We start from the raw sequence: 21830 nt of genomic DNA on the forward strand, positions 1-21830 counted from the left end.
AACATGAATAATTAAGTGTACTGATCGCATGTCTCGCCCTCTCTCAGATCTCATTACAATGGATGTATCACTTGACAAAGAAAAGCCACAGTTAATAAATTATCTCTGTGTACACGTGCAGATATTTCCTCTCTGCTTTGTATATGTGCAAAAGAATGTGCTTTTAAAATTTAATCCATTTGCCGACAATAGGTTGCTGACTAAAACCTTAAAAGCTAATAACGGCATTTTGCCACTCCCTTGTACACATCAGTGTCTAAAATAAGTAATGTGATATATTTTACAGCGACATATGCAATCAGATGCAAAAGGCTTTCATCTTTTCACAGTTGGTTTAATAGATTGGAGGGAAATGATACCTTTCCCAGACAATGACTGATTCTGCAGGGTCTCCACTATCAGAATGGCTGAGATCAAGCACAAACTACCTCAACTTCATAAGGCTGTGAATTCTTAATCTGTTATAAAACTGATCATGGGTCCTGAAGATGAGTTTCCATTCTTAAACTTCCGCTCCTATGACTTATGATAGAAGAGACTGAACTTATGAGCATCTTAATGAACTTAAAGACGTTAATGGACTTAAAGAAATATTCTTGCATATCCCCAAGAAACATTTTTCCCCTTGATAATCAAGAATCTATCTCCCTCGGCCTTAAAAATGTCTAAAGATTCTGCATCCATTGCCTTTTGAGGCATTGACTGACAAACACTGTCAACCCTCTGAGAGAGAAAAAATGTTTCCTCATCTCTTGTCTTAGGAGAGAGCCAATGCTTTGAGGGAGTGCTGCACTGTTGACAGAGCTGCCTACCCATTAAACCCAAAGTGCTCTATACCTCCTCAATTGTGCTCTTACGATCTTATGACAATATTTTGAAGAAGAACAGAAAATTCTACCCAGACTCCTGGTTAACACTTATTGCTTAACTTACACACTGTTCAAAGACAGATAAATTGTTTGTGGGATTGTGCCATATTGACTTTCACAGAGGAATTAGGAACAGAAGCAGGCATTCGGCCCTCCGAGACTGCTCTGCTATTTAACATGATCATGGCCGATCTTACCCTGGTCTCCAATTTCCTGCCTGCTCTTCATAGCCCTATATCCTGCTTTTCATCATTGAATCCATACAGCGTAGAAGCAGGCCATTTGGGCCATTGAGTTCAGACCACCCCACATTTTCCCCATGGATAATCCACCTCACTCACACATCCCTGGAACACCATGGGGCAACTTAGCATGGCCAATCCACCTAACCTTGGACTGTGGGAGGAAACCAGAGCACCCAGAGGAAACCCACGATGACACAGGGAGAACATGGAAACTCCACACAGACAGTCTCCCAAGGGTGGGATCGAACCCAGGCCCCTCACACTGTGAGGCAGCAGTGCTAACCACTGAGCCACCATGACACTCTGAAACATATCTATTTCTTTCTTGAATCTGTTGATTGATTCTGTGTCCACTGCACTGTGGGACAGTGAGTTCCACAGATTCACAACCATCTGAGAGAAGTAGTTTCTCCTCATCTCAGTTTTGAACCTCCCTCCTCTCACCCTATATCTATGCCCTCTGGTTCATCACCGTCCCACAAGGGGAATATCTGTTGTACACCCACCTTATCAATCCACCTTTCATATTTTATATACCTCAGTTAGATACCACCTCATTCTTCTAAACTTCAACGAGTACAAGCCCCAGCTATTCAACCACTCCTCGGCTGACAGCCCATTCATCCCTGGAATCGACCTGGTGAACCTCTTCTGAACTGTCTCGTGTACCTCCACATCCTTCATCTCATAAGGAAACTAAAACTGGACACAATATTCCAGATAACAAAGTGTGAAGCTGGATGAACACAGCAGGCCAAGCAGCATCTCAGGAGCATAATGTGCTCCTGAGATGCTGCTTGGCCTCCTGTGTTCATCCAGCTTCACACTTTGTTATCTTGGATTCTCCAGCATCTGCAGTTCCCACTTTCACTGATACAATATTCCAGACGTGGCCTCACCAACACCTTATACAATTGTAACAGCACTTCTGTACTTTTATAATCTTGTCCTTTTGCAATAAACACCAGGATTCCATTTGCCTTTCCTGTTGTATGCTATACCTGCATACCCGCTTTCTGTGATCCATGCACAAAGGCACCCAGCTCCTTCTGCACTGACGCACTTTGATTCCCATTTAAATCATCGTTTGCCCTTTTGTGTTTCCAGCCAAGATGGAAGACTCGCACTTATTAACATTAACCTCCATCTGCCAGATTCTGGCCTATCCTCCAAGCCAATCAATATCTATCTGTAAACTCTTTATCTCCTTATCACAATCTGCTTTTCCACCCATTTTGGTATCATCACAAATGTTGCTCTGTTACACTCTATCCCTGCTTGCAGATCATTCATATAGGTTGTAAATAGGTGAAGTCCACATTAAACATTTGAAGAAGTCTGAAGTAAAAACAGAAAGTGTTGGAGAAACTCAGCAGGTCTGGCTGCATATGTGGAGAGCGAAAGAGAGTTAATGTTTTGGGCCTGTTGTCAGAACTCTTTCTATAGACATTGCTGAATTTGCTGAGTATCTCCAGCACTCTTTCTTTCTATTTTATGATGTTGCATGAAATCTTGACATTCTAGGAACATAGGAAGAGGAGTCAGCCATTCAGACCCTCAAGCCTCAGTTATGATCTCTGGCATAACTGCATGTATCTGCCTTTGGCCCATATCCCATTGTATCTTTGCTTATCAAGAATTTATCGATCTCAGATTTAAATTAACAACTGATCCAGAATCCGCTGCCAATTGTGGAAGAGAGTTCTAAACTTCTCCCACCCTTTGTGTGTAGAAGTGCTTCCTAACATCTCTCCTGAACAGTCTGGCCCTAATTCTCAGTCTATGTCCCTAGTCCTAGAACCCCCAATGAGTGGGAACAGTTCATCTTTAGTTCAGAGATAGGAAGAATTGCAGATGCTGGAGTCAGAGATGACGCAGTGTAAAGCTGGAGGAACACAGCAGGCCAGACAGCAGGAAAGTTGATGTTTCGGGTCCTTTCCGGTTCTTTTGGTGCTGCCTGGCCTGCTGTGCTCCTCCAACACCACACTGTGTTATCTTTAGTTTATCTGTCATTTGGTGTTAATGTCTTGAAGACTTTAATCAGATCACCCTGAACCTTCCCGATTCTAGAGAAAGCAGGCCTCATTTGTGATGAACTCTCCTCATAACTTAAACCCTGAAGTCCAGGTGTTATTCCTGTAAATCTACATTGTGCTTCCGCCAAGGTCAATCCATCCTTCCTATGGTGTGATGCCCAGATCTGGTCACAGTACTCTCTCTCTCTCTCTCTCTCTCTCTCTCTCTCTGTCTCTCTCTATCTCTCTGCCTCTCAGACAGATACTGTGCATTGTTGAAGAACCACAGAAATTTGTCATTGCAGAACATTACAAATCAGGTGTTAATTTGAACATTCAGTTGGTTGCAATGCTTGGATTATTTCCGAAATTTCAGTATTGGCTCTGGATTCTGTCTGTTTGTGCCTAGAACAGATGAGCTGAACCTTTAACTCTAGAACAGGCTCTGCGTCATCTCTGACTCCAGCATCTGCAATTCTTCCTATCTCTGAACTAAAGATGAACTGTTCCCACTCATTGGGGGTTCTAGGACTAGGGACATAGACTGAGAATTAGGGCCAGACTGTTCAGGAGAGATGTTAGGAAGCACTTCTACAGCACCCAGCAATGATGCAGGCGAGCCAAATAGGAGAAGATGGCCTGCTCTGCTCAGGCCAGCTGCATAGATGTGCTGAATGAAACAGTAGACTCTTCCTTAGGCACAGAAATGTCACCCACTGGAGGATCAAAGTGTCAACAAGAAGGAACGAGCTCTGCAAAGCTCTCCTTGGACCTCATCAGACAATCAAAACATTGAGTCATGGAGCTATAGAACATCGAAACAGGCCCTTCAGCCCACCACATCTATGCCGACCAGCAAACACCAAACTACACCAATCCCATTTACCTACACTTCATCCACAGCCTACTGCATCCTGGCATTTTAAGTGCTTGTTACTTTTTAAACGAGAGGACATGCCTCCACCATTCTCTCAGACAAATAACATGAGCGATTACTGGACCATGACTGGGTGATCAGATAGTCACTATGTTGTACGAAACTTGAGTAAATCATCTCAGTCTGAGATTAGCTTCCTTTAATTCTGAGACTGTGCCCTCTGGTCGTAGACTTTCCCAAGAATGGAAACATCCTCTCAGCATTGACCCTGTCAAGCCCCTTAAGAATCTGAGGCATTTCAATGAGATCACCTCTCATTCTTCTCCAGTGACTAGAGTCCAAAACTGTTTAGCTTTTGGTCATAAGACAATCCCTCCACACCGGGGTTCATCCCAATGAACCTTCTCTGAACTGCCTCCAATGAAATGCTGAGGCAGTGACCTCATAGAATTATTGCTGAGCTGTTAATCCAGATACCTAGGTAATGTTTGGGGTCCCATGTTCGAATCTTATCGTGGCAGATGGTGAGAATTAAATTCAACAAAAAAAACCTGGATTTAAGAGTCTAATGATGACCATGAATTGATTGTTGGAAAAGCCCATCTGGTTGGCCAATGTCTTTTAAGGAAGGAAACTGCCTTCCTTACCTGGTCTGGCCTACATGTGACTCCAGACCCACAGCAATCAGTCATGAAGATGTATGGTACGGTAACATGGACCAACCCATCCATGTCGACCATATATCGGGAATTAATCTAATCCCATTTGCTAGCATTTGGCCCATATGCCACTAAACCCTTCCTGTTCGTTGCCTCTTAACTACCCCATGGGCAATTAGGTATGGGCAAGAAATGTCGGCCTTGCCAGTGACATCCTCATCTCTTCAATGAAAAATGTAAAAACCTTTCCTTAAAAGAGGGCACCAAAAAAGCTCACAGTACTCCAGATGTAGTTATAGCAGGAACAGTACAAATCGAAGAGATAACAAGGTGTGGAGCTGGATGAACACAGCAGGCCAGGAAGCATCAGAGGAGCAGGAAAGCTGACGGTTCAGGCCTAGGCCCTTCTTCAGAAATGGGGGAGGGGAGGGGGGATCTGAAATAAAAGGGCAGAGAGGGGGAGGCAGATAGAAGATGGATAGAGAGGAGACAGACAGGTCAGAGAGGCGGGAATGGAACCAGTAAAGGTGAGTATAGGTGGGGAGGTAGGAGAGGCTAGGTCAGTCCAGGGAGGACGGACTGGTCAAAGGGGCAGGATGAGGTAGGCAGGTAGGAGATGGGGGTGCAGTTTGTGGTGGGAGGAGGGGATAGGTGGAAGGAAGGACAGGTCAGGGAGACGTGGTCAAGCTCTGCTGGTTTTGCGATGCAGTGGGGAGAGGGGAGATTTTGAAGCTTGTGAAGTCCACATTGATACCATTGGGCTGCAGGGTTTAGATTAGATTAGATTCCCTACGGTGTGGAAACAGGCCCTTTGACCCAACAAGCCCACACCGCCCCTTGAAGCATCCCACCCAAACCCATTCCCCCATAACCCACACACCCCTGAACACTATGGGCAATTTAGCATGGCCGATCCACCTAGCCTGCTCATCTTTAGATTGTGGCAGGAAATGGAGCACCCGGAGGAAACCCACGCAGACACGGGGAGAATGTGCAAACTCCACACAGACAGTCACCCGAGGCTGGAATCGAACCTGGGTCCCTGGCGCTGTGAGGCTGCAGTGCTAACCACTGAGCCACCGTGCCGTCCCCATTGATACCATTGGGCTGCAGGGTTCCCAAGTGGAATATGAGTTGCTGTTCCTATAACCTTCAGGTAGCATTGTTGTGGCGCTACAGGAGGCCCAGGATGGACATGTCGTCTGAGGAATAGGAGAGGGAGTTGAAATGGTTCGCGACAGGGAGGTGTAGTTGTTTAGTGTGAACCGAGCATGGGTGTTCTGCAAAACGGCCTCCCTCCAAAGTCATTTTTACTCCATATTGACACATATTGTGCTATTATCAGCCCTGAATGAATCACCCATCAAGATGGAATGATAAAATGTCAGAAGGAGGACTTTGACCCTCTCCTAGTTTTCTGAAAGCACAATCCAACAACGCCACCTCAGTGAATTTCACGAAGCATGTCACACAACAAGAGACTGTCAGTGTCAGACTGAGATGGGGGGGGGACACATCTTCACTTTATCTGTCAGCCTTTGGATTCTATGTATGTTGGAGGGTTGTGAATGTTGTTTGTTGAATGCTTCAAGTCTGGTACCAGTGGATGTTTGGAAATCCCTAAAAAGCCCAAGTTATTTTTTGTTTCTAATTCATGTGGGCATGGCTGGTTGGGCCAGAATTTGAATTTGTTATTTGTGCCTAGTTGCTGATCAATCACCAAAAGGACTGCGGACGCCGTAAATCAGGAACAAAAACAAAGTTGCTGGGAAAGTTCAGCGGGTCTGGCAGCATCTGCGAAGGAGAACACAGAGTTAATGCTTCGGGTCTGATGACCCTTCCTCAGAATGGTACTGGTGATAATGGGAACTGCAGATACTGGAGAATCCAAGACAACAAAGTGTGGAGCTGGATGAACATAGCAGGCCCAGCAGCATCTCAGGAGCACAAAAGCTGACGTTTCGGGCCTAGAGCTCTCTGATAAAGGGTCTAGGCCCGAAACATCAGCTTTTGTGCTCCTGAGATGCTGCTGGGCCTGCTGTGTTCATCCAGCCTCACATTTTATTATCTTAGAATGGTACTGTTGGCTTGGAATCACATGTAGGCCAGATCAGGTGGAGTTGGCAGATTTCCTTCCCTGAAAGATGTTATTGAACCAACTATGGTTTTATGATAACAAAGGTTAATTGGTTATTATTAGACTTTCATTTCCAATTTTTTTAATTGAATTCAAATTGCATCATCCGGCTGTAGTGAGATGTGAACCTGTGAATTTAGAATATTACCTGCGTCTCAGGGTTCCTAGCAATAGCAACACCGTTTTACCAAGATGTTAGAATGACACGGGTAGCAGAGGTCAGGTGGTTCAGCCATGATCTGATTGAACGTCATAACAGGAGTGACAGGCCGAAAGGCCAATTAAGCTCTTAAGTGGTGAAAGTTCTTACCTGTTTGCAGCAAACTTGTTAGAGATAAAGCCACCTGGGATTTGAGTCACAATATAACCCCAGAAAAAGGAGCCATGAATCAGCCCTACAGTCTCAGGATTCCAATTGAATTGAGGTTTCTGAAACGAGAGAGCAGAACGAGAGAATTACCGTGGTCCTTGTCAAATCTGCTCACAATATTATTCCATTTAATTAGATCATTGTTTGAAGCAGGCTCTTGTTAGTGTAATGTGCAGCAGAACCAAAGAGTTTCATTTACCCATCAAACAGCTGCTCACCCACAGCCTCCTCCAGTTAAAACACAGCAAACTCCCAACAGGCATCCTGTAATTCCTGTAACATTTCAGCAAATCTCATTACAGCTAAAGTAAATGAATTAAAGGCCCAGTGAACTTGAAAGAGGTGCTGGCAAGTTCTATTCCTGTCCATTTGATTTTACACACAGCTGGGCATAAACATTTGGGATACAGCAACGGGGGGGATAGGAAGTTGTAATGTCTTTGAGCGACTGCTGGTGTATGGTGAGATAATATGCCTGTTCCTTCATATTTACCAAACGGCAGGGTCCCCCGCCTCATGAAATCACTGTTACAGGGTACAAATTAGATTGTCTGAATCACTTGCCACGCATGTTACGTTCAGAATGAATTCAGATATCCTCCAGAAACAATCTGTCAAAGATATTTAATTCGTTTTTCCCTTAATTTGTACCAAAGATGAGGACCAGGCCAGCATTTATTGCCCATCCCTAATTCCCTTGAGAAGGTGGTGGTGAGCCTCAAGTCTAAAATCATTGACACCCATGCCTAGTAACCGCATGCAGGGTGCTCTTAAAGAGGGGTATCCAGGATATTGATACAACAACAGGAAATATATTCCAAGGCATGATAGTGTGTGGCATAGCGATGTCGGAAATAGAGGCAGGAATAGGCGATTCGGCTCATTAAGCATACTTTTCCATTCAAGGTGATCATGGTTCATCTTCCATCTCTCTCCCCAACGTCTCTAGAAATATGGAAACAATATAATTATTGAAGGGAAACTGGCTGATAATGGGATTCCCGATTGCTAGCTGAGCTTGTTTTATTTTTCTCTCTGGTTGTGGGCTTAGAAAGTACTGTTGAAGGATATGTGTGAGCAGGAACCTTCCTCAAGCAGGGACTGGTCTAGAATGGGAATCTTGGTCTCCTTTCTCTCTCATAGGGCTCTGAGTCCTTGGAATTCCCTTCCTCTAAAAGCAGTGGATGCAGAATCTTTCAATACTTTTAAGACAGAGATAGTTGGATTCTTGGTGACCAGGGGGATGAAAGATTATCGGGTTATTCAGGAACGTAGAGTTGAGGATAAAATTAGGGTGGCCATGATCTTATTGAATCTTGAACCAGGCTCAAAGGGACAAGTGGCCTGCTCTTGTCCCTTGTTTGTATAACAGAGCCAGCAATCCCCAAATTCAACTTTCTAACCCCACTGACCCCACTGCAAGGCACTATTTAAAAATCAGGGGTGTCCTATTTAAATAGAGATAAAGCAAACTCTTGTCTCTCAGAAGATCATGAGTTTTTTGGAACGCCCTTCATGAAAAGGGTGGTGGAAAGCTTAAGACCAAAAGTTCATGAGATGTGGGAGCACAAGCAGGACATTTGGCCCATCGAGTCTGCTCTACCCTTCAATGAATCATGGCTGATCTGATCATCCTCAACTCCACGTCCTTGCTTTATCCTTGTAACTTTTAATGACCTTACCGATTAAACATCTACCTCAGCCTTGAATATGCTCAATGACCCAATGTCTGCACCCTCTGTTGTTCAGGAACTCGCAGATTCACTCCCCTCTGAGGGACAAAATTCCTCCTCACTTCTGTCTTAAACGGACAATCTCTTGCTGTGAGATTAAACTCTCTGGATGTGAGTTTGCTCGCTGAGCTGGAAGGTTAGTTTTCAGACGTTTCGTCACCATTCTAGGTAACATCATCAGTGAGCCTCCGACGAAGCGCTGGTGTTATGTCCCGCTTTCTATTTATCTGGTTAGGTTTCCTTGGGTTGGTGATGTCATTTCCTGCGTTGGTGATGTCATTTCCAGTTCTTTTTCTCAGGGGACGGTAGATGGGCTCCAAATCAATGTGTTTGTTGATGGAGTTCTGGTTGGAATGCCATGCTTCTAGGAATTCTCGTGCGTGTCTCTGTTTGGCTTGTCCTAGGTTGGATGTGTTGTCCCAATCAAAGTGATGTCCTTCCTTATCTGTATGTAAGGATATGAAATGACATCACCAACCCAAGGAAACCTAACCAGATAAATAGAAAGCGGGACATAACACCAGCGCTTCATCGGAGGCTCACTGATGATGTTACCTAGAATGGTGACGAAATGTCTGAAAACTAACCTTCCAGCTCAGCGAGCAAACTCACATTCAGAACCTCAACCTGAGCCACAAATCTTCTCAAAACTCGCTAGAATAAACTCTCTCATGCACAGGTTTTGAATTTTTTTAAGACTGTGCTGAATCGTATCTTGTTAAGAAAGGGGGTGAAAGGGTATCAGGGTTAGGGGGGATGGTGGTTACAATCAGTTCCACCATAATCTTACTGAATGGCAGAGCAGCATCATGGTGTCGAATGACCTATTCCTGACCATTGTTCATATGCTTTTCTGCTCTGTCAATGCTGAACAGCTCTTCAAACTGCATGGGGAGGATGGCTCTTTATTCCTCAGGTGGGATCACATCAATCAATGGGATGTAGAACAAGCAACAAGTCTAATGATACAAAGAGCTCCCACCCAGTGCCCGTCTGAAGTTCCATGGATATTGACTGAAATGTGTGGGTCCTTTAAGCGGGAATGTGGCCGACTCGAGAAAACAACATGCCGAATATTCCCAGTTCCTCTGTCCTTCTCCCTTTGTTAGATGTTCAGGGAAGCTATGGTGGTTCATGAAGACAGCTTGCCAGCACCTCCTCAAGGGTGCTAAGGGAAGGGCAATAAATGTGGGACTAGCCAGCTGGGCCCACTCCTTGTGAATGAATGAATGAATAAAGAAGGGAGAGCTAAGTTTGTACAGCACCTACCTCAATCTCCACCTTGCCATTCACATAGACAGTGTTGTTGTTGACCATTTCCACAATGGCCACGCCCAGGTTGCAGCGGATGCCGAAGGAGATGCAGAATCCGAGTCCACTCATCATGGCAATGATGTACCGCTTGGGCATTCCAAAGCAGTAGCAGTCACACAATGGCTGCTTCAGGACCACACTCTTCACCGGCCGGCCATCTTCATTCAACTCAATTTCCTCCTCTTTCTCCACATTCGTACCGTCCACAGCTCTGCAGGGCAGGGTGGGGGGGGGGGGGGTGCATGGTTTGGAGAGTCGTAGAGTCACACAACACAGAAACAGACCCTTCGACCCAACTCATCTATGCCAAAAACACCCTCATTCTTTGAAAGAATGAATTAAATCATTGAAAATTTCACATTGTGAAGAATAAGAACATTCTGTGAATGAAGCAATGAGACACAACTTGCAAAGGAATATCTAGATTTGCTCCCAATTATTTCTTAAGCTTGTCTTTCCTTGACATTCTAATTCATTTGATAACTGTCCAATACAATACGTGATGCAGTTGTTGGGATGTAGCTTTGAAAGCTGTAATGACACACTGGACTAAAGTGCGTTTGTAATTTCACCTCCAGTGTTCCTGAGACAATGTGAAGGGGATTTTCTTGCCCAGTGCTGTTCCTTGGGAAACTCTTGGTGAATTCATGCTCAATTCCACCCTTTGGCCCATCATGTCTATGCTAACCAGCAAATACCAAACTACAGTAACCCCATTTACCTGCTCTTTGGTCCATAGCCTACTGTGCCCTGGCATGTTAAGAGCTTGTCCAGATGCTGCTTAAGCATTGTGAGAGTATTTGGTTCTCCTCCCTCTCAGGCAGCACCTACCATCCTCTGGGTGAAAAAGCTTTCTCCTCTAACCACTTGCTCATCATCTTAAGCTTATTCTCTCTGATCACAGACTGATCTATGCTGTCTCTGCCTCTCATAATTTTAATATATTTCAATCGGAAACCTCTCAGCTTTTATTCCTCAGTGCTCCCTATGGACCTATCATTCATTGTGTATATCTGTCCCTTATTAAACCTCCCAAAATGTATCACCTTGCACTTAACAAGATTAAATTCCACCTGCCATTGTTCTTCCCAATTTGCCCCATGATCTATATCAGACTGCAGCCTACTGCCTCACTATCAACAACACCACCATTGTTCATGTCATCTGCACACTTACTCATTAAACTTTCTACATTCACACCCAAGTTATTAATGTATCTAACAGCAAGGATCCCAGGACCAATCCCTGTGGTATACGGCTGGTCACAGGCCTCCAATCACAAAAACATTCCCCCACCATCACTGATATAACAAGGTGTGGAGCTGGATGAACACAAGCAGGCCAAGCAGCATCAGAGGAGCAGGAAAGGCTGATGTTTCAGGCCTGGACCCATCTTCAGAAAATGGTCCCCAACAACACAAACCTGCCTGCCCTGGTCAACCCATTGTGTCTGCCTGCTCCTGCCCCACCGAACTTATCTCCACCTATCTCAATTCCATTTTCTCCCCCTTAGTCCAGGAACTCCACACCTACGTCCATGACTCCATCCATGCCCTCCACCTCCTCCAGAACTTCCAATTCCCTGGTCCCCAACAAAGGTTCTCCCTCCCCCCACCATCACTCTTTGCCTCCTATTTGAAAGCCAGTTTTGGACTCACTTTGCCAACTTGCCTTGGATCCCATGGGATCTTACCCTTTGGACCAACCGACCTTCCATGTGGGACCTTCTCAAAGGCCTTACTGAAGTCCATTTAAACCACATCAACTGTGCTACCCTCATCAATGTATTTCATCCCTTTTCAAAAACTCAATTAAATTGGTCACTCAGGGTTTCCCTCTGACAAATCCGTGCTGACTATCCCCGATCAATCCCTGCCTTTCCAAGTACTGATTAATCCTGCCCTTCAGAATATTTTCCCAATAATTTCCCTACCGCTGATGTCAGACTAACTGCTCAGTAATTACCCGGCCTATCCCTGCTGTCTTTCTTGAACAAAGGAACCACATTAGCTGTCCTCCAGTCACCCAGCACTTCACCTGTGACCAGCAAAGTATTAAATATCTCCGCCAGGGCCCCAGCAACACCCTCCCACACCTGCCATTGCAGCCTGGGATACACCTCATTAGGCTCAGGGGATTCATGCATCTATATGCCAGCTAAAACACTTCTTAAGAATGCTTTAAGTATTAGTAGGGGAGTAGCAATGATTCAAAATTACACCTCCCCATCTTTGTCCAATTACATCTCTGCCTTTAACATTCCCTCTTTCTCCCTTTCGGTATTTACTTCCCTCAGACCTCCTTTCTGCCTTTATCTCCCTCTTGATCTCTTCTTTCTACCAATCTCTTTCTGGATTTCCATCTCCACCTGTTTCCGTAGCCATCTCTATTAATTTCTGTGACAGTACCTTTGCCTTTATTTCATTTCTTTGCATTCCAAGTCCAAACACAGCAAGATCTAGATAACAAAAACAAAGTTGCTGGAAAAGCTCAGCAGGTGTGGCAGCATCTGTGAAGGAAAAATCAGAGTTAATGTTTCAGATCCGGTCACCCTTGCTCAGCATTCTGCTGAGCTTTTCCAGCAATTTTGTTTTTGTTCCTGATGTACAGCATCTGCAATTCTTTCAGTTTTTATGATCTGGATAACATCCAAGCTTAGTTATACAAGTGGTAAATAATATTCATGCCACAGAAATGCCGGGAAATGATCATCTCCAAGAAGAGAGAATCTAATCACAGAACCTTGACATTCAATGGCATTACCATTCCTGAATCTCTCATTAATAACATCTTGGGGGTTACCATTGACCAGAAGCTCAACTCACATGCCACATAAATACATTGGCTTCAAGAGCAGGCCTAGGAGCCCTGCAGCAGATAATCTGACTCCCCAAAGCCTGCTGATTGTCTACAAGGCACATGTCAGGATTGTGATGGAATAGAGCTTGATACCATCCAGGACAAAGCAGCCGCTTGATTGGCACCACATCCACAAACATCGCACTCCCTCCACCACCGACGCTCAGTAGCAGCAGTGTGTACTATCTACAAGATGCACTGCAGAAATTCACCAAAGATCCTCAGACAGCACCTTCCAAACCCACGACCATTTCATTCTAGAAGGACAAAGGCAGCAGATAGATGGGAACGCCACCATTTGCGAGTTCCCCTCCAAGCCACTCAGTATCCCGACTTGGAAATATATCAGTGTTCCTTCAGTGTCACTGGGTCAAACAGGAACTCCCTCCCTAAGGGCATTGGGGTCAACTTACAGCACATGGACTGCAGCGGATCAAGCTGGTAACCTCTGCTAGACATGTCAGATCCTTGACATGGACACTACCATCACACGTGGGAACACCACCCGTCACGTGTACAGCAGATACTCATGTGACTCGGTCAACATTGTCTATCTCATACTCTGCAGCAAGGATGCCCCGAGGCATGGTATATTGGTGAGACCATGAAACGCTATGACAACAGATGAAGGGACAACTCAACTGCTCAACAATCACAGACAGAGATGTTCCTTCCCTGTGGGGGAACACTTCCTTGGTCAAGGACATTTGGTTTCAGATCTTTGGGTAAACCCCGCCCCCCCACCCCCCACCGCCGCCCCCCGCCCCGCCAAGGCAGACTTTGTGATATACAACAACACAGAGTCGCTGAGCAGAGGCTGATAGCCAAGTTCAGTCCCCATGGGGATGGCTTCAACTGGGATCTTGGGTTCATGTCGCGCTACATGTGACCTTGCCACACTATTCTGTATCTGTAAAATCTTCCTTAATGTACTGTTTTAACAGCATCATCTTAATAACTTGTTACGATCTCTCTACCTTAATTAGTTTGTACAGTTTTGATATGTATTTGCAGATACATTCTACTTTGTTCAAGGAACACGCAATTTGTAGTCACAGTCAGTCAGTGTGGCATTTTATAAATTCCTGCTTTCAGAATAAAAACGCTGGTAAAAACCTTCCAGGTAAGAACTCTGAGACAGATTCTGAACAAGGCCTCACACCTGCAATTCGCTGTCTGACCTGAGATGTCACCTTTTGAATATTCCTATCACCGCGCCTGTGTGAAGTTCAGAAAGATATACCTTTAAGCCTTTAATTATCTCGGGGCAGTGACTTGAAACAGATTCTGGAATTTGCATCTTAATCAATTGCAAACTTGCATCTCCTTTCTAACAAGAGTTTTCCATATCCTGCTCCTGCAATTTTTAGAATGTATTTCTGGAATGCTTTAATATCTGAACAATTAAAGGTGCAACAAGAGGCAGGAAGATAGCCATCTTTGGACTGTCCACTCCAATCACACCAGTTTAATGATCCTTTGATCTCTCTGCTCTTCATCTCGCTGCCTATAAACTCTGTGTCTGCATGCCCTGCCTTCATGGACCATAACCTGGCGTCGTGTGACTTCTGACTTCGACAGATGAAGAAGGCAGCTCAGTACTGCTTTCTCAAGGGCTGGTAGGGATGGGCAAGAAATGATGTCCTCACCAGTAATGCCCACATCTCATGTGTGAATAAATGAAAAGAAATCTCTTTATCTACCCGTAGCTCAGTCTGTATTCACTTCTACATCCAGTTCCTTTGTGAGATGATATGATGCTCTCCTGTGTGAGTAAGGACAGGACATTCTTTCAGTGAAGTACAGATCAGCCACAATCAAATAGAATGGAGGGGCTGAATGGCCTTCTTTTGTTTCTTACCATGCAGGTTTGCACACTTTCCTCTTACAAATCCTCACCTGAAAGAATGCTCCTGGGACTTCTCTTAGGGTCTATTTAAGACTCAGGCTTGCAGTCTTCCAAACCCGCTCAATATTGTCCTGCATTTCAGAGGTTTTCTGGAAGAGCAGTTATGAGTCTGTGCCTGTGCTCTGGAGATGTTGAACCGAGATCCTGCTCGTTCAATCACAGCTCACTGTTTTGAACTTGAGCCTGGGAGTTTTCACACACAGTGCTGGGCAATATTTACACCTCTGTCAGAAATAACTGATCCACTTATTCCTCTCGCTCATGTTTGCGAGGATTTACTGAATCTCAGCGAAGTTTCCCTACAAAACAGATCGTACACACTGCCTGCCTCTGGGCATCAGTGGTGGAGGGAGTGGGATGTTTGAGGATGTGGTGCCAATCAAGCGGCTGCTTTGTCCTGGATGGTGTCGAGCTTCATGAATGTTGTTGGGGCTGGACCCATCCAGGCAAGTGGGGAGTATTCCATCACACTCCTGACTTGTGCCTTGTAGATGGTGGACAGGCTTTGAGGAGTCAGGAGGTGAGTTGCTCGCCGCAGTATTCCCAGCCTGAAATGCATTCTCACCAGTCTCCAATACCTTTTACTGCCCTTGCTTATTAAGAATTTATTGAACTCTGGCTTAAAAATACTCAAGGACTCTGCCACCACTGCTTTTTCAGGAAGAGAGATACAAGGACTCTGATTGTCTATGAGGAAAAAAGTTCTCATTATCTCTGTTTGAAATGAGTAACCTTTTATTTTTAAACAGTGACCCCTAGTTTCAACTTCTCCCACAAGAGGAAACATCTCCACATCCACCCCGGACAGACCAGTGTTCTCTCTCAAATTCTCACAGGCTGCATGGGCCTCTAAATCCCGTATGTAGCAGCGGCTTCCGGAATTGATGGTTTCTCCATGACTGGCATGCCAATGCTGATCACCGCGTGTGGAACATCGGAGCGCTGCATGCACATGCACCAAACAACTTAGAGGGATCTCTGGACACGATCGCTCAGGGTTAATCTGAGATAATGGGAACTGCAGATGCTGGATAATCTGAGATAACAAAGTGTGGAGCTGGATGAACACAGCAGGCCAAGCAGCATCTCAGGAGCACAAAAGCTGACGTTTCGGGCCTAGACCCTTCATCGCTCAGGGTGTTATGTTTCAATCAAGTCATCCCTTGCTCTTGTCAACTCCAGCAAATACCAGCCTAGTCTGTCTAACGTCTCCTCATAAGGCAGCCTGCACGTTCCGGGAATCCATCACGTAACCATCTCTGAGCTGTCTTCAACACATTTACATCATTCCTTAGGTTTAGGGTAAAAGTTTAACACAACATTGTGGGCCGAAGGGTCTGTACTGTGCTGTACTGTTCTATGTTCTATGTTCCTTAACTACGGTGATTAATACTGTGTGCGGTACTCCATATGTGGTCTCACTAGTGCCCTGTAGAACTGTAGATCTTGCTGCTTTCTATCTTATTCTCTTTGCACCGAGCAATCGGGTTCTATTAGCTTGCCTAATTACTTCCTCGGCCTGCAAGCTAACCTATTGTTATTCATACACTTGTACGCTCAGATCCCTCTGCATCAGAATTGGCTGGCCAACAGAAGACAGCGAGTGGTAGTAGAAGGAAAATATTCTGCCTGGAAGTCAGTGGTGAGTGGGGTTCCACAGGGCTCTGTCCTTGGGCCTCTACTGTTTGTAATTTTTATTAATGACTTGGACGAGGGAATTGAAGGATGGGTCAGCAAGTTTGCAGACGACACAAAGGTCGGAGGTGTCGTTGACAGTGTAGAGGGCTGTTGTAGGCTGCAGCGGGACATTGACAGGATGCAGAGATGGGCTGAGAGGTGGCAGATGGAGTTCAACCTGGATAAATGCGAGGTGATGCATTTTGGAAGGTCGAATTTGAAAGCTGAGTACAGGATTAAGGATAGGATTCTTGGCAGCGTGGAGGAACAGAGGGATCTTGGTGTGCAGATACATAGATCCCTTAAAATGGCCACCCAAGTGGACAGGGTTGTTAAGAAAGCATATGGTGTTTTGGCTTTCATTAACAGGGGGATTGAGTTTAAGAGTCGTGAGATCTTGTTGCAGCTCTATAAAACTTTGGTTAGACCGCACTTGGAATACTGCGTCCAGTTCTGGGCGCCCTATTATAGGAAAGATGTGGATGCTTTGGAGAGGGTTCAGAGGAGGTTTACCAGGATGCTGCCTGGACTGGAGGGCTTATCTTATGAAGAGAGGTTGACTGAGCTCGGTCTCTTTTCATTGGAGAAAAGGAGGAGGAGAGGGGACCTAATTGAGGTATACAAGATAATGAGAGGCATAGATAGAGTTGATAGCCAGAGACTATTTCCCAGGGCAGAAATGGCTAGCACGAGGGGTCATAGTTTTAAGCTGGTTGGTGGAAAGTATAGAGGGGATGTCAGAGGCAGGTTCTTTACGCAGAGAGTTGTGAGAGCATGGAATGCGTTGCCAGCAGCAGTTGTGGAAGCAAGGTCATTGGGGTCATTTAAGAGACTGCTGGACATGCATATGGTCACAGAAATTTGAGGGTGCATCCATGAGGATCAATGGTCGGCACAACATTGTGGGCTGAAGGGCCTGTTCTGTGCTGTACTGTTCTATGTTCTATGTTCTATCTCAGAGCTTCACAATCTCTCACTATTTAGATAATATGCTTCTTTTTATTCTTCCTGCAAAATGGATATTTCCACATTTTTGCACATTATCAATACCATTTTACTGTTTCTGTGCCCTGGCTCTGTAAACAATGTTGAGGTGGGTCAGAGCAACCTAACTCCAGGTGAAAGGGGGCTTCCTAACTGCAGTGCGGAAAGAGCCTGGCAGTGAAAGGCTCGCGTGCCCCGCTCCTTAAGGCACACCAGTTTCAGTTGCACAAACTAACGATGGCTCTCTCTCTGTGGTTGGTTACACTTCACCATTGTACTTACTGTCAATATCTTTTTGAAGTTTCCAAAGAGTGAGCTGCAGTCAATAAAGGAGATTGCATTTTACTAGCACCTTGGGATATTTCCAAAGCACTTTGCAGCCAATGAAGTGTTTTTGTTGTGTAATCACTGCAATGGTGTGGGATGCATGGCAGCCATATTGTGCACAGCAAGCTCCCACACAACAGCAGCATGATAATGACCAGACACCTTGTCTCACAGGTGCTGTTAATTGAGAGGTAAGTATTAGATTAGATTCCCTACAGTGTGGAAACAGGCCCTTCGGCCCAACAAGTCCACACTGCCCCTTGAAGCATCCCACCCAGACCCATCCCCCTATAACCCACACACCCCTGAACACTATGGGGCAATTTAGCATGACCAATCCACCGAGCCTGCACATCTTTGGATTGTGGGAGGAAACCGGAGCACCGGAGGAAACCCACGCAGACACGGGGAGAATGTGCAAACTCCACACAGACAGTCGCCCGAGGCTGGAATCGAACCCGGGTCCATGGCACTGTGAGGCTGCAGTGCTAACCATCGAGCCACCGTGCCGACCAAGACAATAATGTCATGGGATCCTTTACAAATACCTGACAGGGGCCTGAGTTTAACGTCGGCTCTGAGAGAGAGAAAAAACACCTCGAACTGTGCAGAACTCCCTCAGTGGAATCATTGGGAATTAATGCTGGGTCAGGAGCTCAAGTTGTTGAAGTGTGACTTTTCAACGAGAAAGCAGAGGCCCCTGTCCTCAGTTGTTGCTGACTCTTAACCCAGCCATGAATTATGAATAGCAGAAGCTTCAAGAAAGTATCACATTCCCAGGTTTAAGGGGATTGCATTGAGAAATTGCTCCAGATTTAGCACCACGCGATCCCAGTCACTGGACATAAAACTTCGCACCATTACGCTATTAACAAAACAAAACCAATTTCATTTGTGTAGCACCTTTAGCACAGTAGAAATATCCCAGGATGTTTCAAGGTTAGTTTTATCAGACGCAGTTTGATGCCATGCCCCTGTTGGGGGAATGTGTGAGCAAAAGTCCATCAAAGTAATAGGTTTTTAGGAGGTTCCTGAACGAAACAGGAGGGTGAGGTGCTGAAAGGCTGAGGGAGGGCGATCCAGAAGTTGGGTTTGAGACAGCCACTAACAGTGGTTAAAATCAGGGATGATCGGGAGGTCAGGTTTGTGGAGGAGTACCAGTATTTCAGCGGGTTGTAGGACAGGAGGAGACCACAGGCACCAGAATGGCCCTGAGGAGAATCTCACAAAGATGAGAATTTTTAAATACGGCAAAAGATCTGTGGATGCTAGAAATCTGAAACAAGAACAGAGCTTGCTGGAGAAACGCAGCAAATCTGGCAGCATCTGTCGAGAGAGGAACAGGGTTAATGCTTCCTGCCCAGTGACCCTTATTCTGAGTTTTTCCAGCAATTTCTGCTCCTGTTTGAGAATTTTTCTAAATATCCAGGTTTGTGGGAAGGTGATGGTTGAATGTGACTTGGTGCAATCTAGGAAGTTGGGGAGTACAGAATCAAGGATAACCGAAACAATGAAGCAGCAATTACATCAGTCAAAGATATTTCAATATCACAGTATGTTTTCAGAATAAGTAATCGTGTCAATTTTATGAATTCATTTATCATTAATTCATAAACCATCCTTTTGTGAAGAATTGCCTTGCATTGCTACACAGGTCAATTCAAGCAGGAAGATAAATAATCTGTGAAACCAATATTAATTGCAGTGGATTCTCAAATTAATAAACTCATGATAGTGGACTAAAAAGCTGCACTTTAACAGCATTTCAGGTACGAACACCCTGGTAAATCATTGCAAGTTAAGGTTCCATTACTATTTAAAAGCGTGCGATGTTGCTTCGTAGTAAACTGTACTGGGGCTGCATTTGTATATCCCTCAGTATCAGGCTGCAGTCAATGATTTACAGTCATTGATAGAGATAAACAGCATCTAATTCAGCAGGTTTTTCTAATGCGTACTTTCTCAATGAAGCTGTTTGCTGTAGAGTCTCTCCATGTCTTTCCAGCTCAATAATATTTTGGAATGAAATAAATTCTGAACAATTCTCTCCATTGAAGCCTCTCTCTGAAAGGAATCCATTAAAGAGCATTATCCCAGATGGTAACCCTTTCTTGCAGCATCTTAATAAAGTGTCCTCTTTTGTAACATTACAGACCAGTATTTGTGTTAATAAGAAGGTGTTGGACTAACAGTCTATTAGTGATGGATGAACAACGTTGAATATTGTCTTAGTTTGCAATTTGGGAATGGAAGGGCACCTCAATATGCTAACTCAAGGAATTTTATCAAACTTATCAGTTCCATAATGCTGAGGGGATGAGATTTATTGATTTATGTGATTGAAGATATTGCCCTAAGCTCATTTCATTTCCTTAGAAAACCTATCTATTTAATTTTGTAAAACTAAAGCAAGTTAATTCACACTTCTTTAAAATAAATAAATTCAGAGTCTAAATTGCTTTAAAAAATAAAAATCATATGAAGGTATAATATTAATGAGAACGTGCTTTTTTTTCTATTACAGGGTGCTGTACTGTGTTTTTAAAGAAAAGCTCACAGGTAAAACGAGCCTGTTAAAACCTGTCAGTGCAGTTGTCTCTGTACAAGAGTTTGGTAAATGCGGTTGAGTTTACTTTCCCCTTCAAATTGTGGCCCACCTGGTTTTCTTCCCCCGACTCAAACTTCAGCCATCGCCCCTATCAGTGGGCAAGATCACACTGGCTTCATCCAACGAGGTGTACCGAACTCCCTGCTCAGCTCAGACCCTGGTGGGGGGGGGGATTGCTAACTTTACGTGACAGAACCTCTAGCAAACCCTCTACCCCACACCCGCACCCGCATTTCCAGTACTGAGAATTGAATGCAAAATAAAATACCTTTGAATATGCCCCAGCGTATCTCCCACGGTGTGTTTAGTTTCCTCTTTGACAGGTTGGAAGAAAGTCTCCTTCAGAGTAGCAAACCCATTGGAAGGCATCTTTTTCCGGCTGAGGTGGGGTACGATTCCCCGTTTGTCTTCAACTTGTTGGATTCTGTCAGTATCTATCAGACCAGGGACATTACTGTCCACATTTGGCTCATGGTTAATCTTAAAGGAGGCAAAGATTTCTTGTCTTTATAGAGACAATTTGTTCTTTTCTCCCTCTCTCTCTCTCTGTTTCTCTTAGCATAAGAATCCCAGGGTTTTCTGGAGACCAAACTAATCTAGAGAGGAGAGCAGATGTGGGTTTGATCATCCATCGGTCAGTCCCTGATGCTCCTGGGAGATTGTGTTGCTGTCCTCACACACAGCAAGGGTCACTAGACGTGCAGTCCCCACTCTCCAAAAACGATCAAACTATCGGTGACATCAGTACACCACACAATCCAATTTCTGCTGAGCTCTGACCAACAGGAGCTCCAGTTACCTGTTCAAATGGCTCACAAGCCCTTGTCACAAGACAAGAGGCAGTGTAGCGAGAGAGAGAAAGAGAGAGAGAGAGAGAGAATGAAGGGGTGAGTTTATTAAAAATTGACAGCTTTGCAGTCAGTCTGAACGACGCAGCCTGTTGTCTATGCTGTAAGCCTTGCCTTATTGTGATTGTAACTGATAGTGAGGGTGGAAACTCTGTGTTAAAATGTTTTTTAGATAGAATCTTTCAGAACTTAGAGCATTGTTAACCTCATCGACTTCAAAGCTTCTTTCAGCAATTAATTGTTAGATGATGATATTTCAGGGTCGTCAAATTCCCCTTACTTTGTACAACATTTATATTAAAAATGAACTCAGCCAGCAATAACGTGACATGAAAATCTCTTGAATCTGTAGAACACAATATTTATATATTCCATTTCACAAATCAGTCAAACAAAATG

At 44.7% G+C, this 21830-nt stretch overlaps 1 protein-coding gene across 1 annotated transcript in view; it reads right to left on the minus strand.

Moving 5' to 3' along the window:
• Window positions 1-21414, minus strand: part of slc17a8 (solute carrier family 17 member 8) — a 67317-nt gene extending 45903 nt beyond the window's left edge. Inside the window, exons 1-3 of the mRNA XM_048549227.2 lie at window positions 20852-21414; window positions 10175-10430; window positions 7113-7231 (exon numbers count right to left, since the gene is read on the minus strand). Of these exons, the coding sequence (XP_048405184.1) occupies window positions 7113-7231; window positions 10175-10430; window positions 20852-20952 (476 nt within the window). The 5' untranslated portion in view covers window positions 20953-21414. The remainder of the gene's footprint in view (window positions 1-7112; window positions 7232-10174; window positions 10431-20851) is intronic.
• Between the last annotated feature and the right edge of the window lie 416 nt (window positions 21415-21830).

This window comes from Stegostoma tigrinum, chromosome 18 (genome assembly GCF_030684315.1).
Source record: "Stegostoma tigrinum isolate sSteTig4 chromosome 18, sSteTig4.hap1, whole genome shotgun sequence".
NCBI classification, from domain to species: Eukaryota; Metazoa; Chordata; class Chondrichthyes; order Orectolobiformes; family Stegostomatidae; genus Stegostoma; species Stegostoma tigrinum.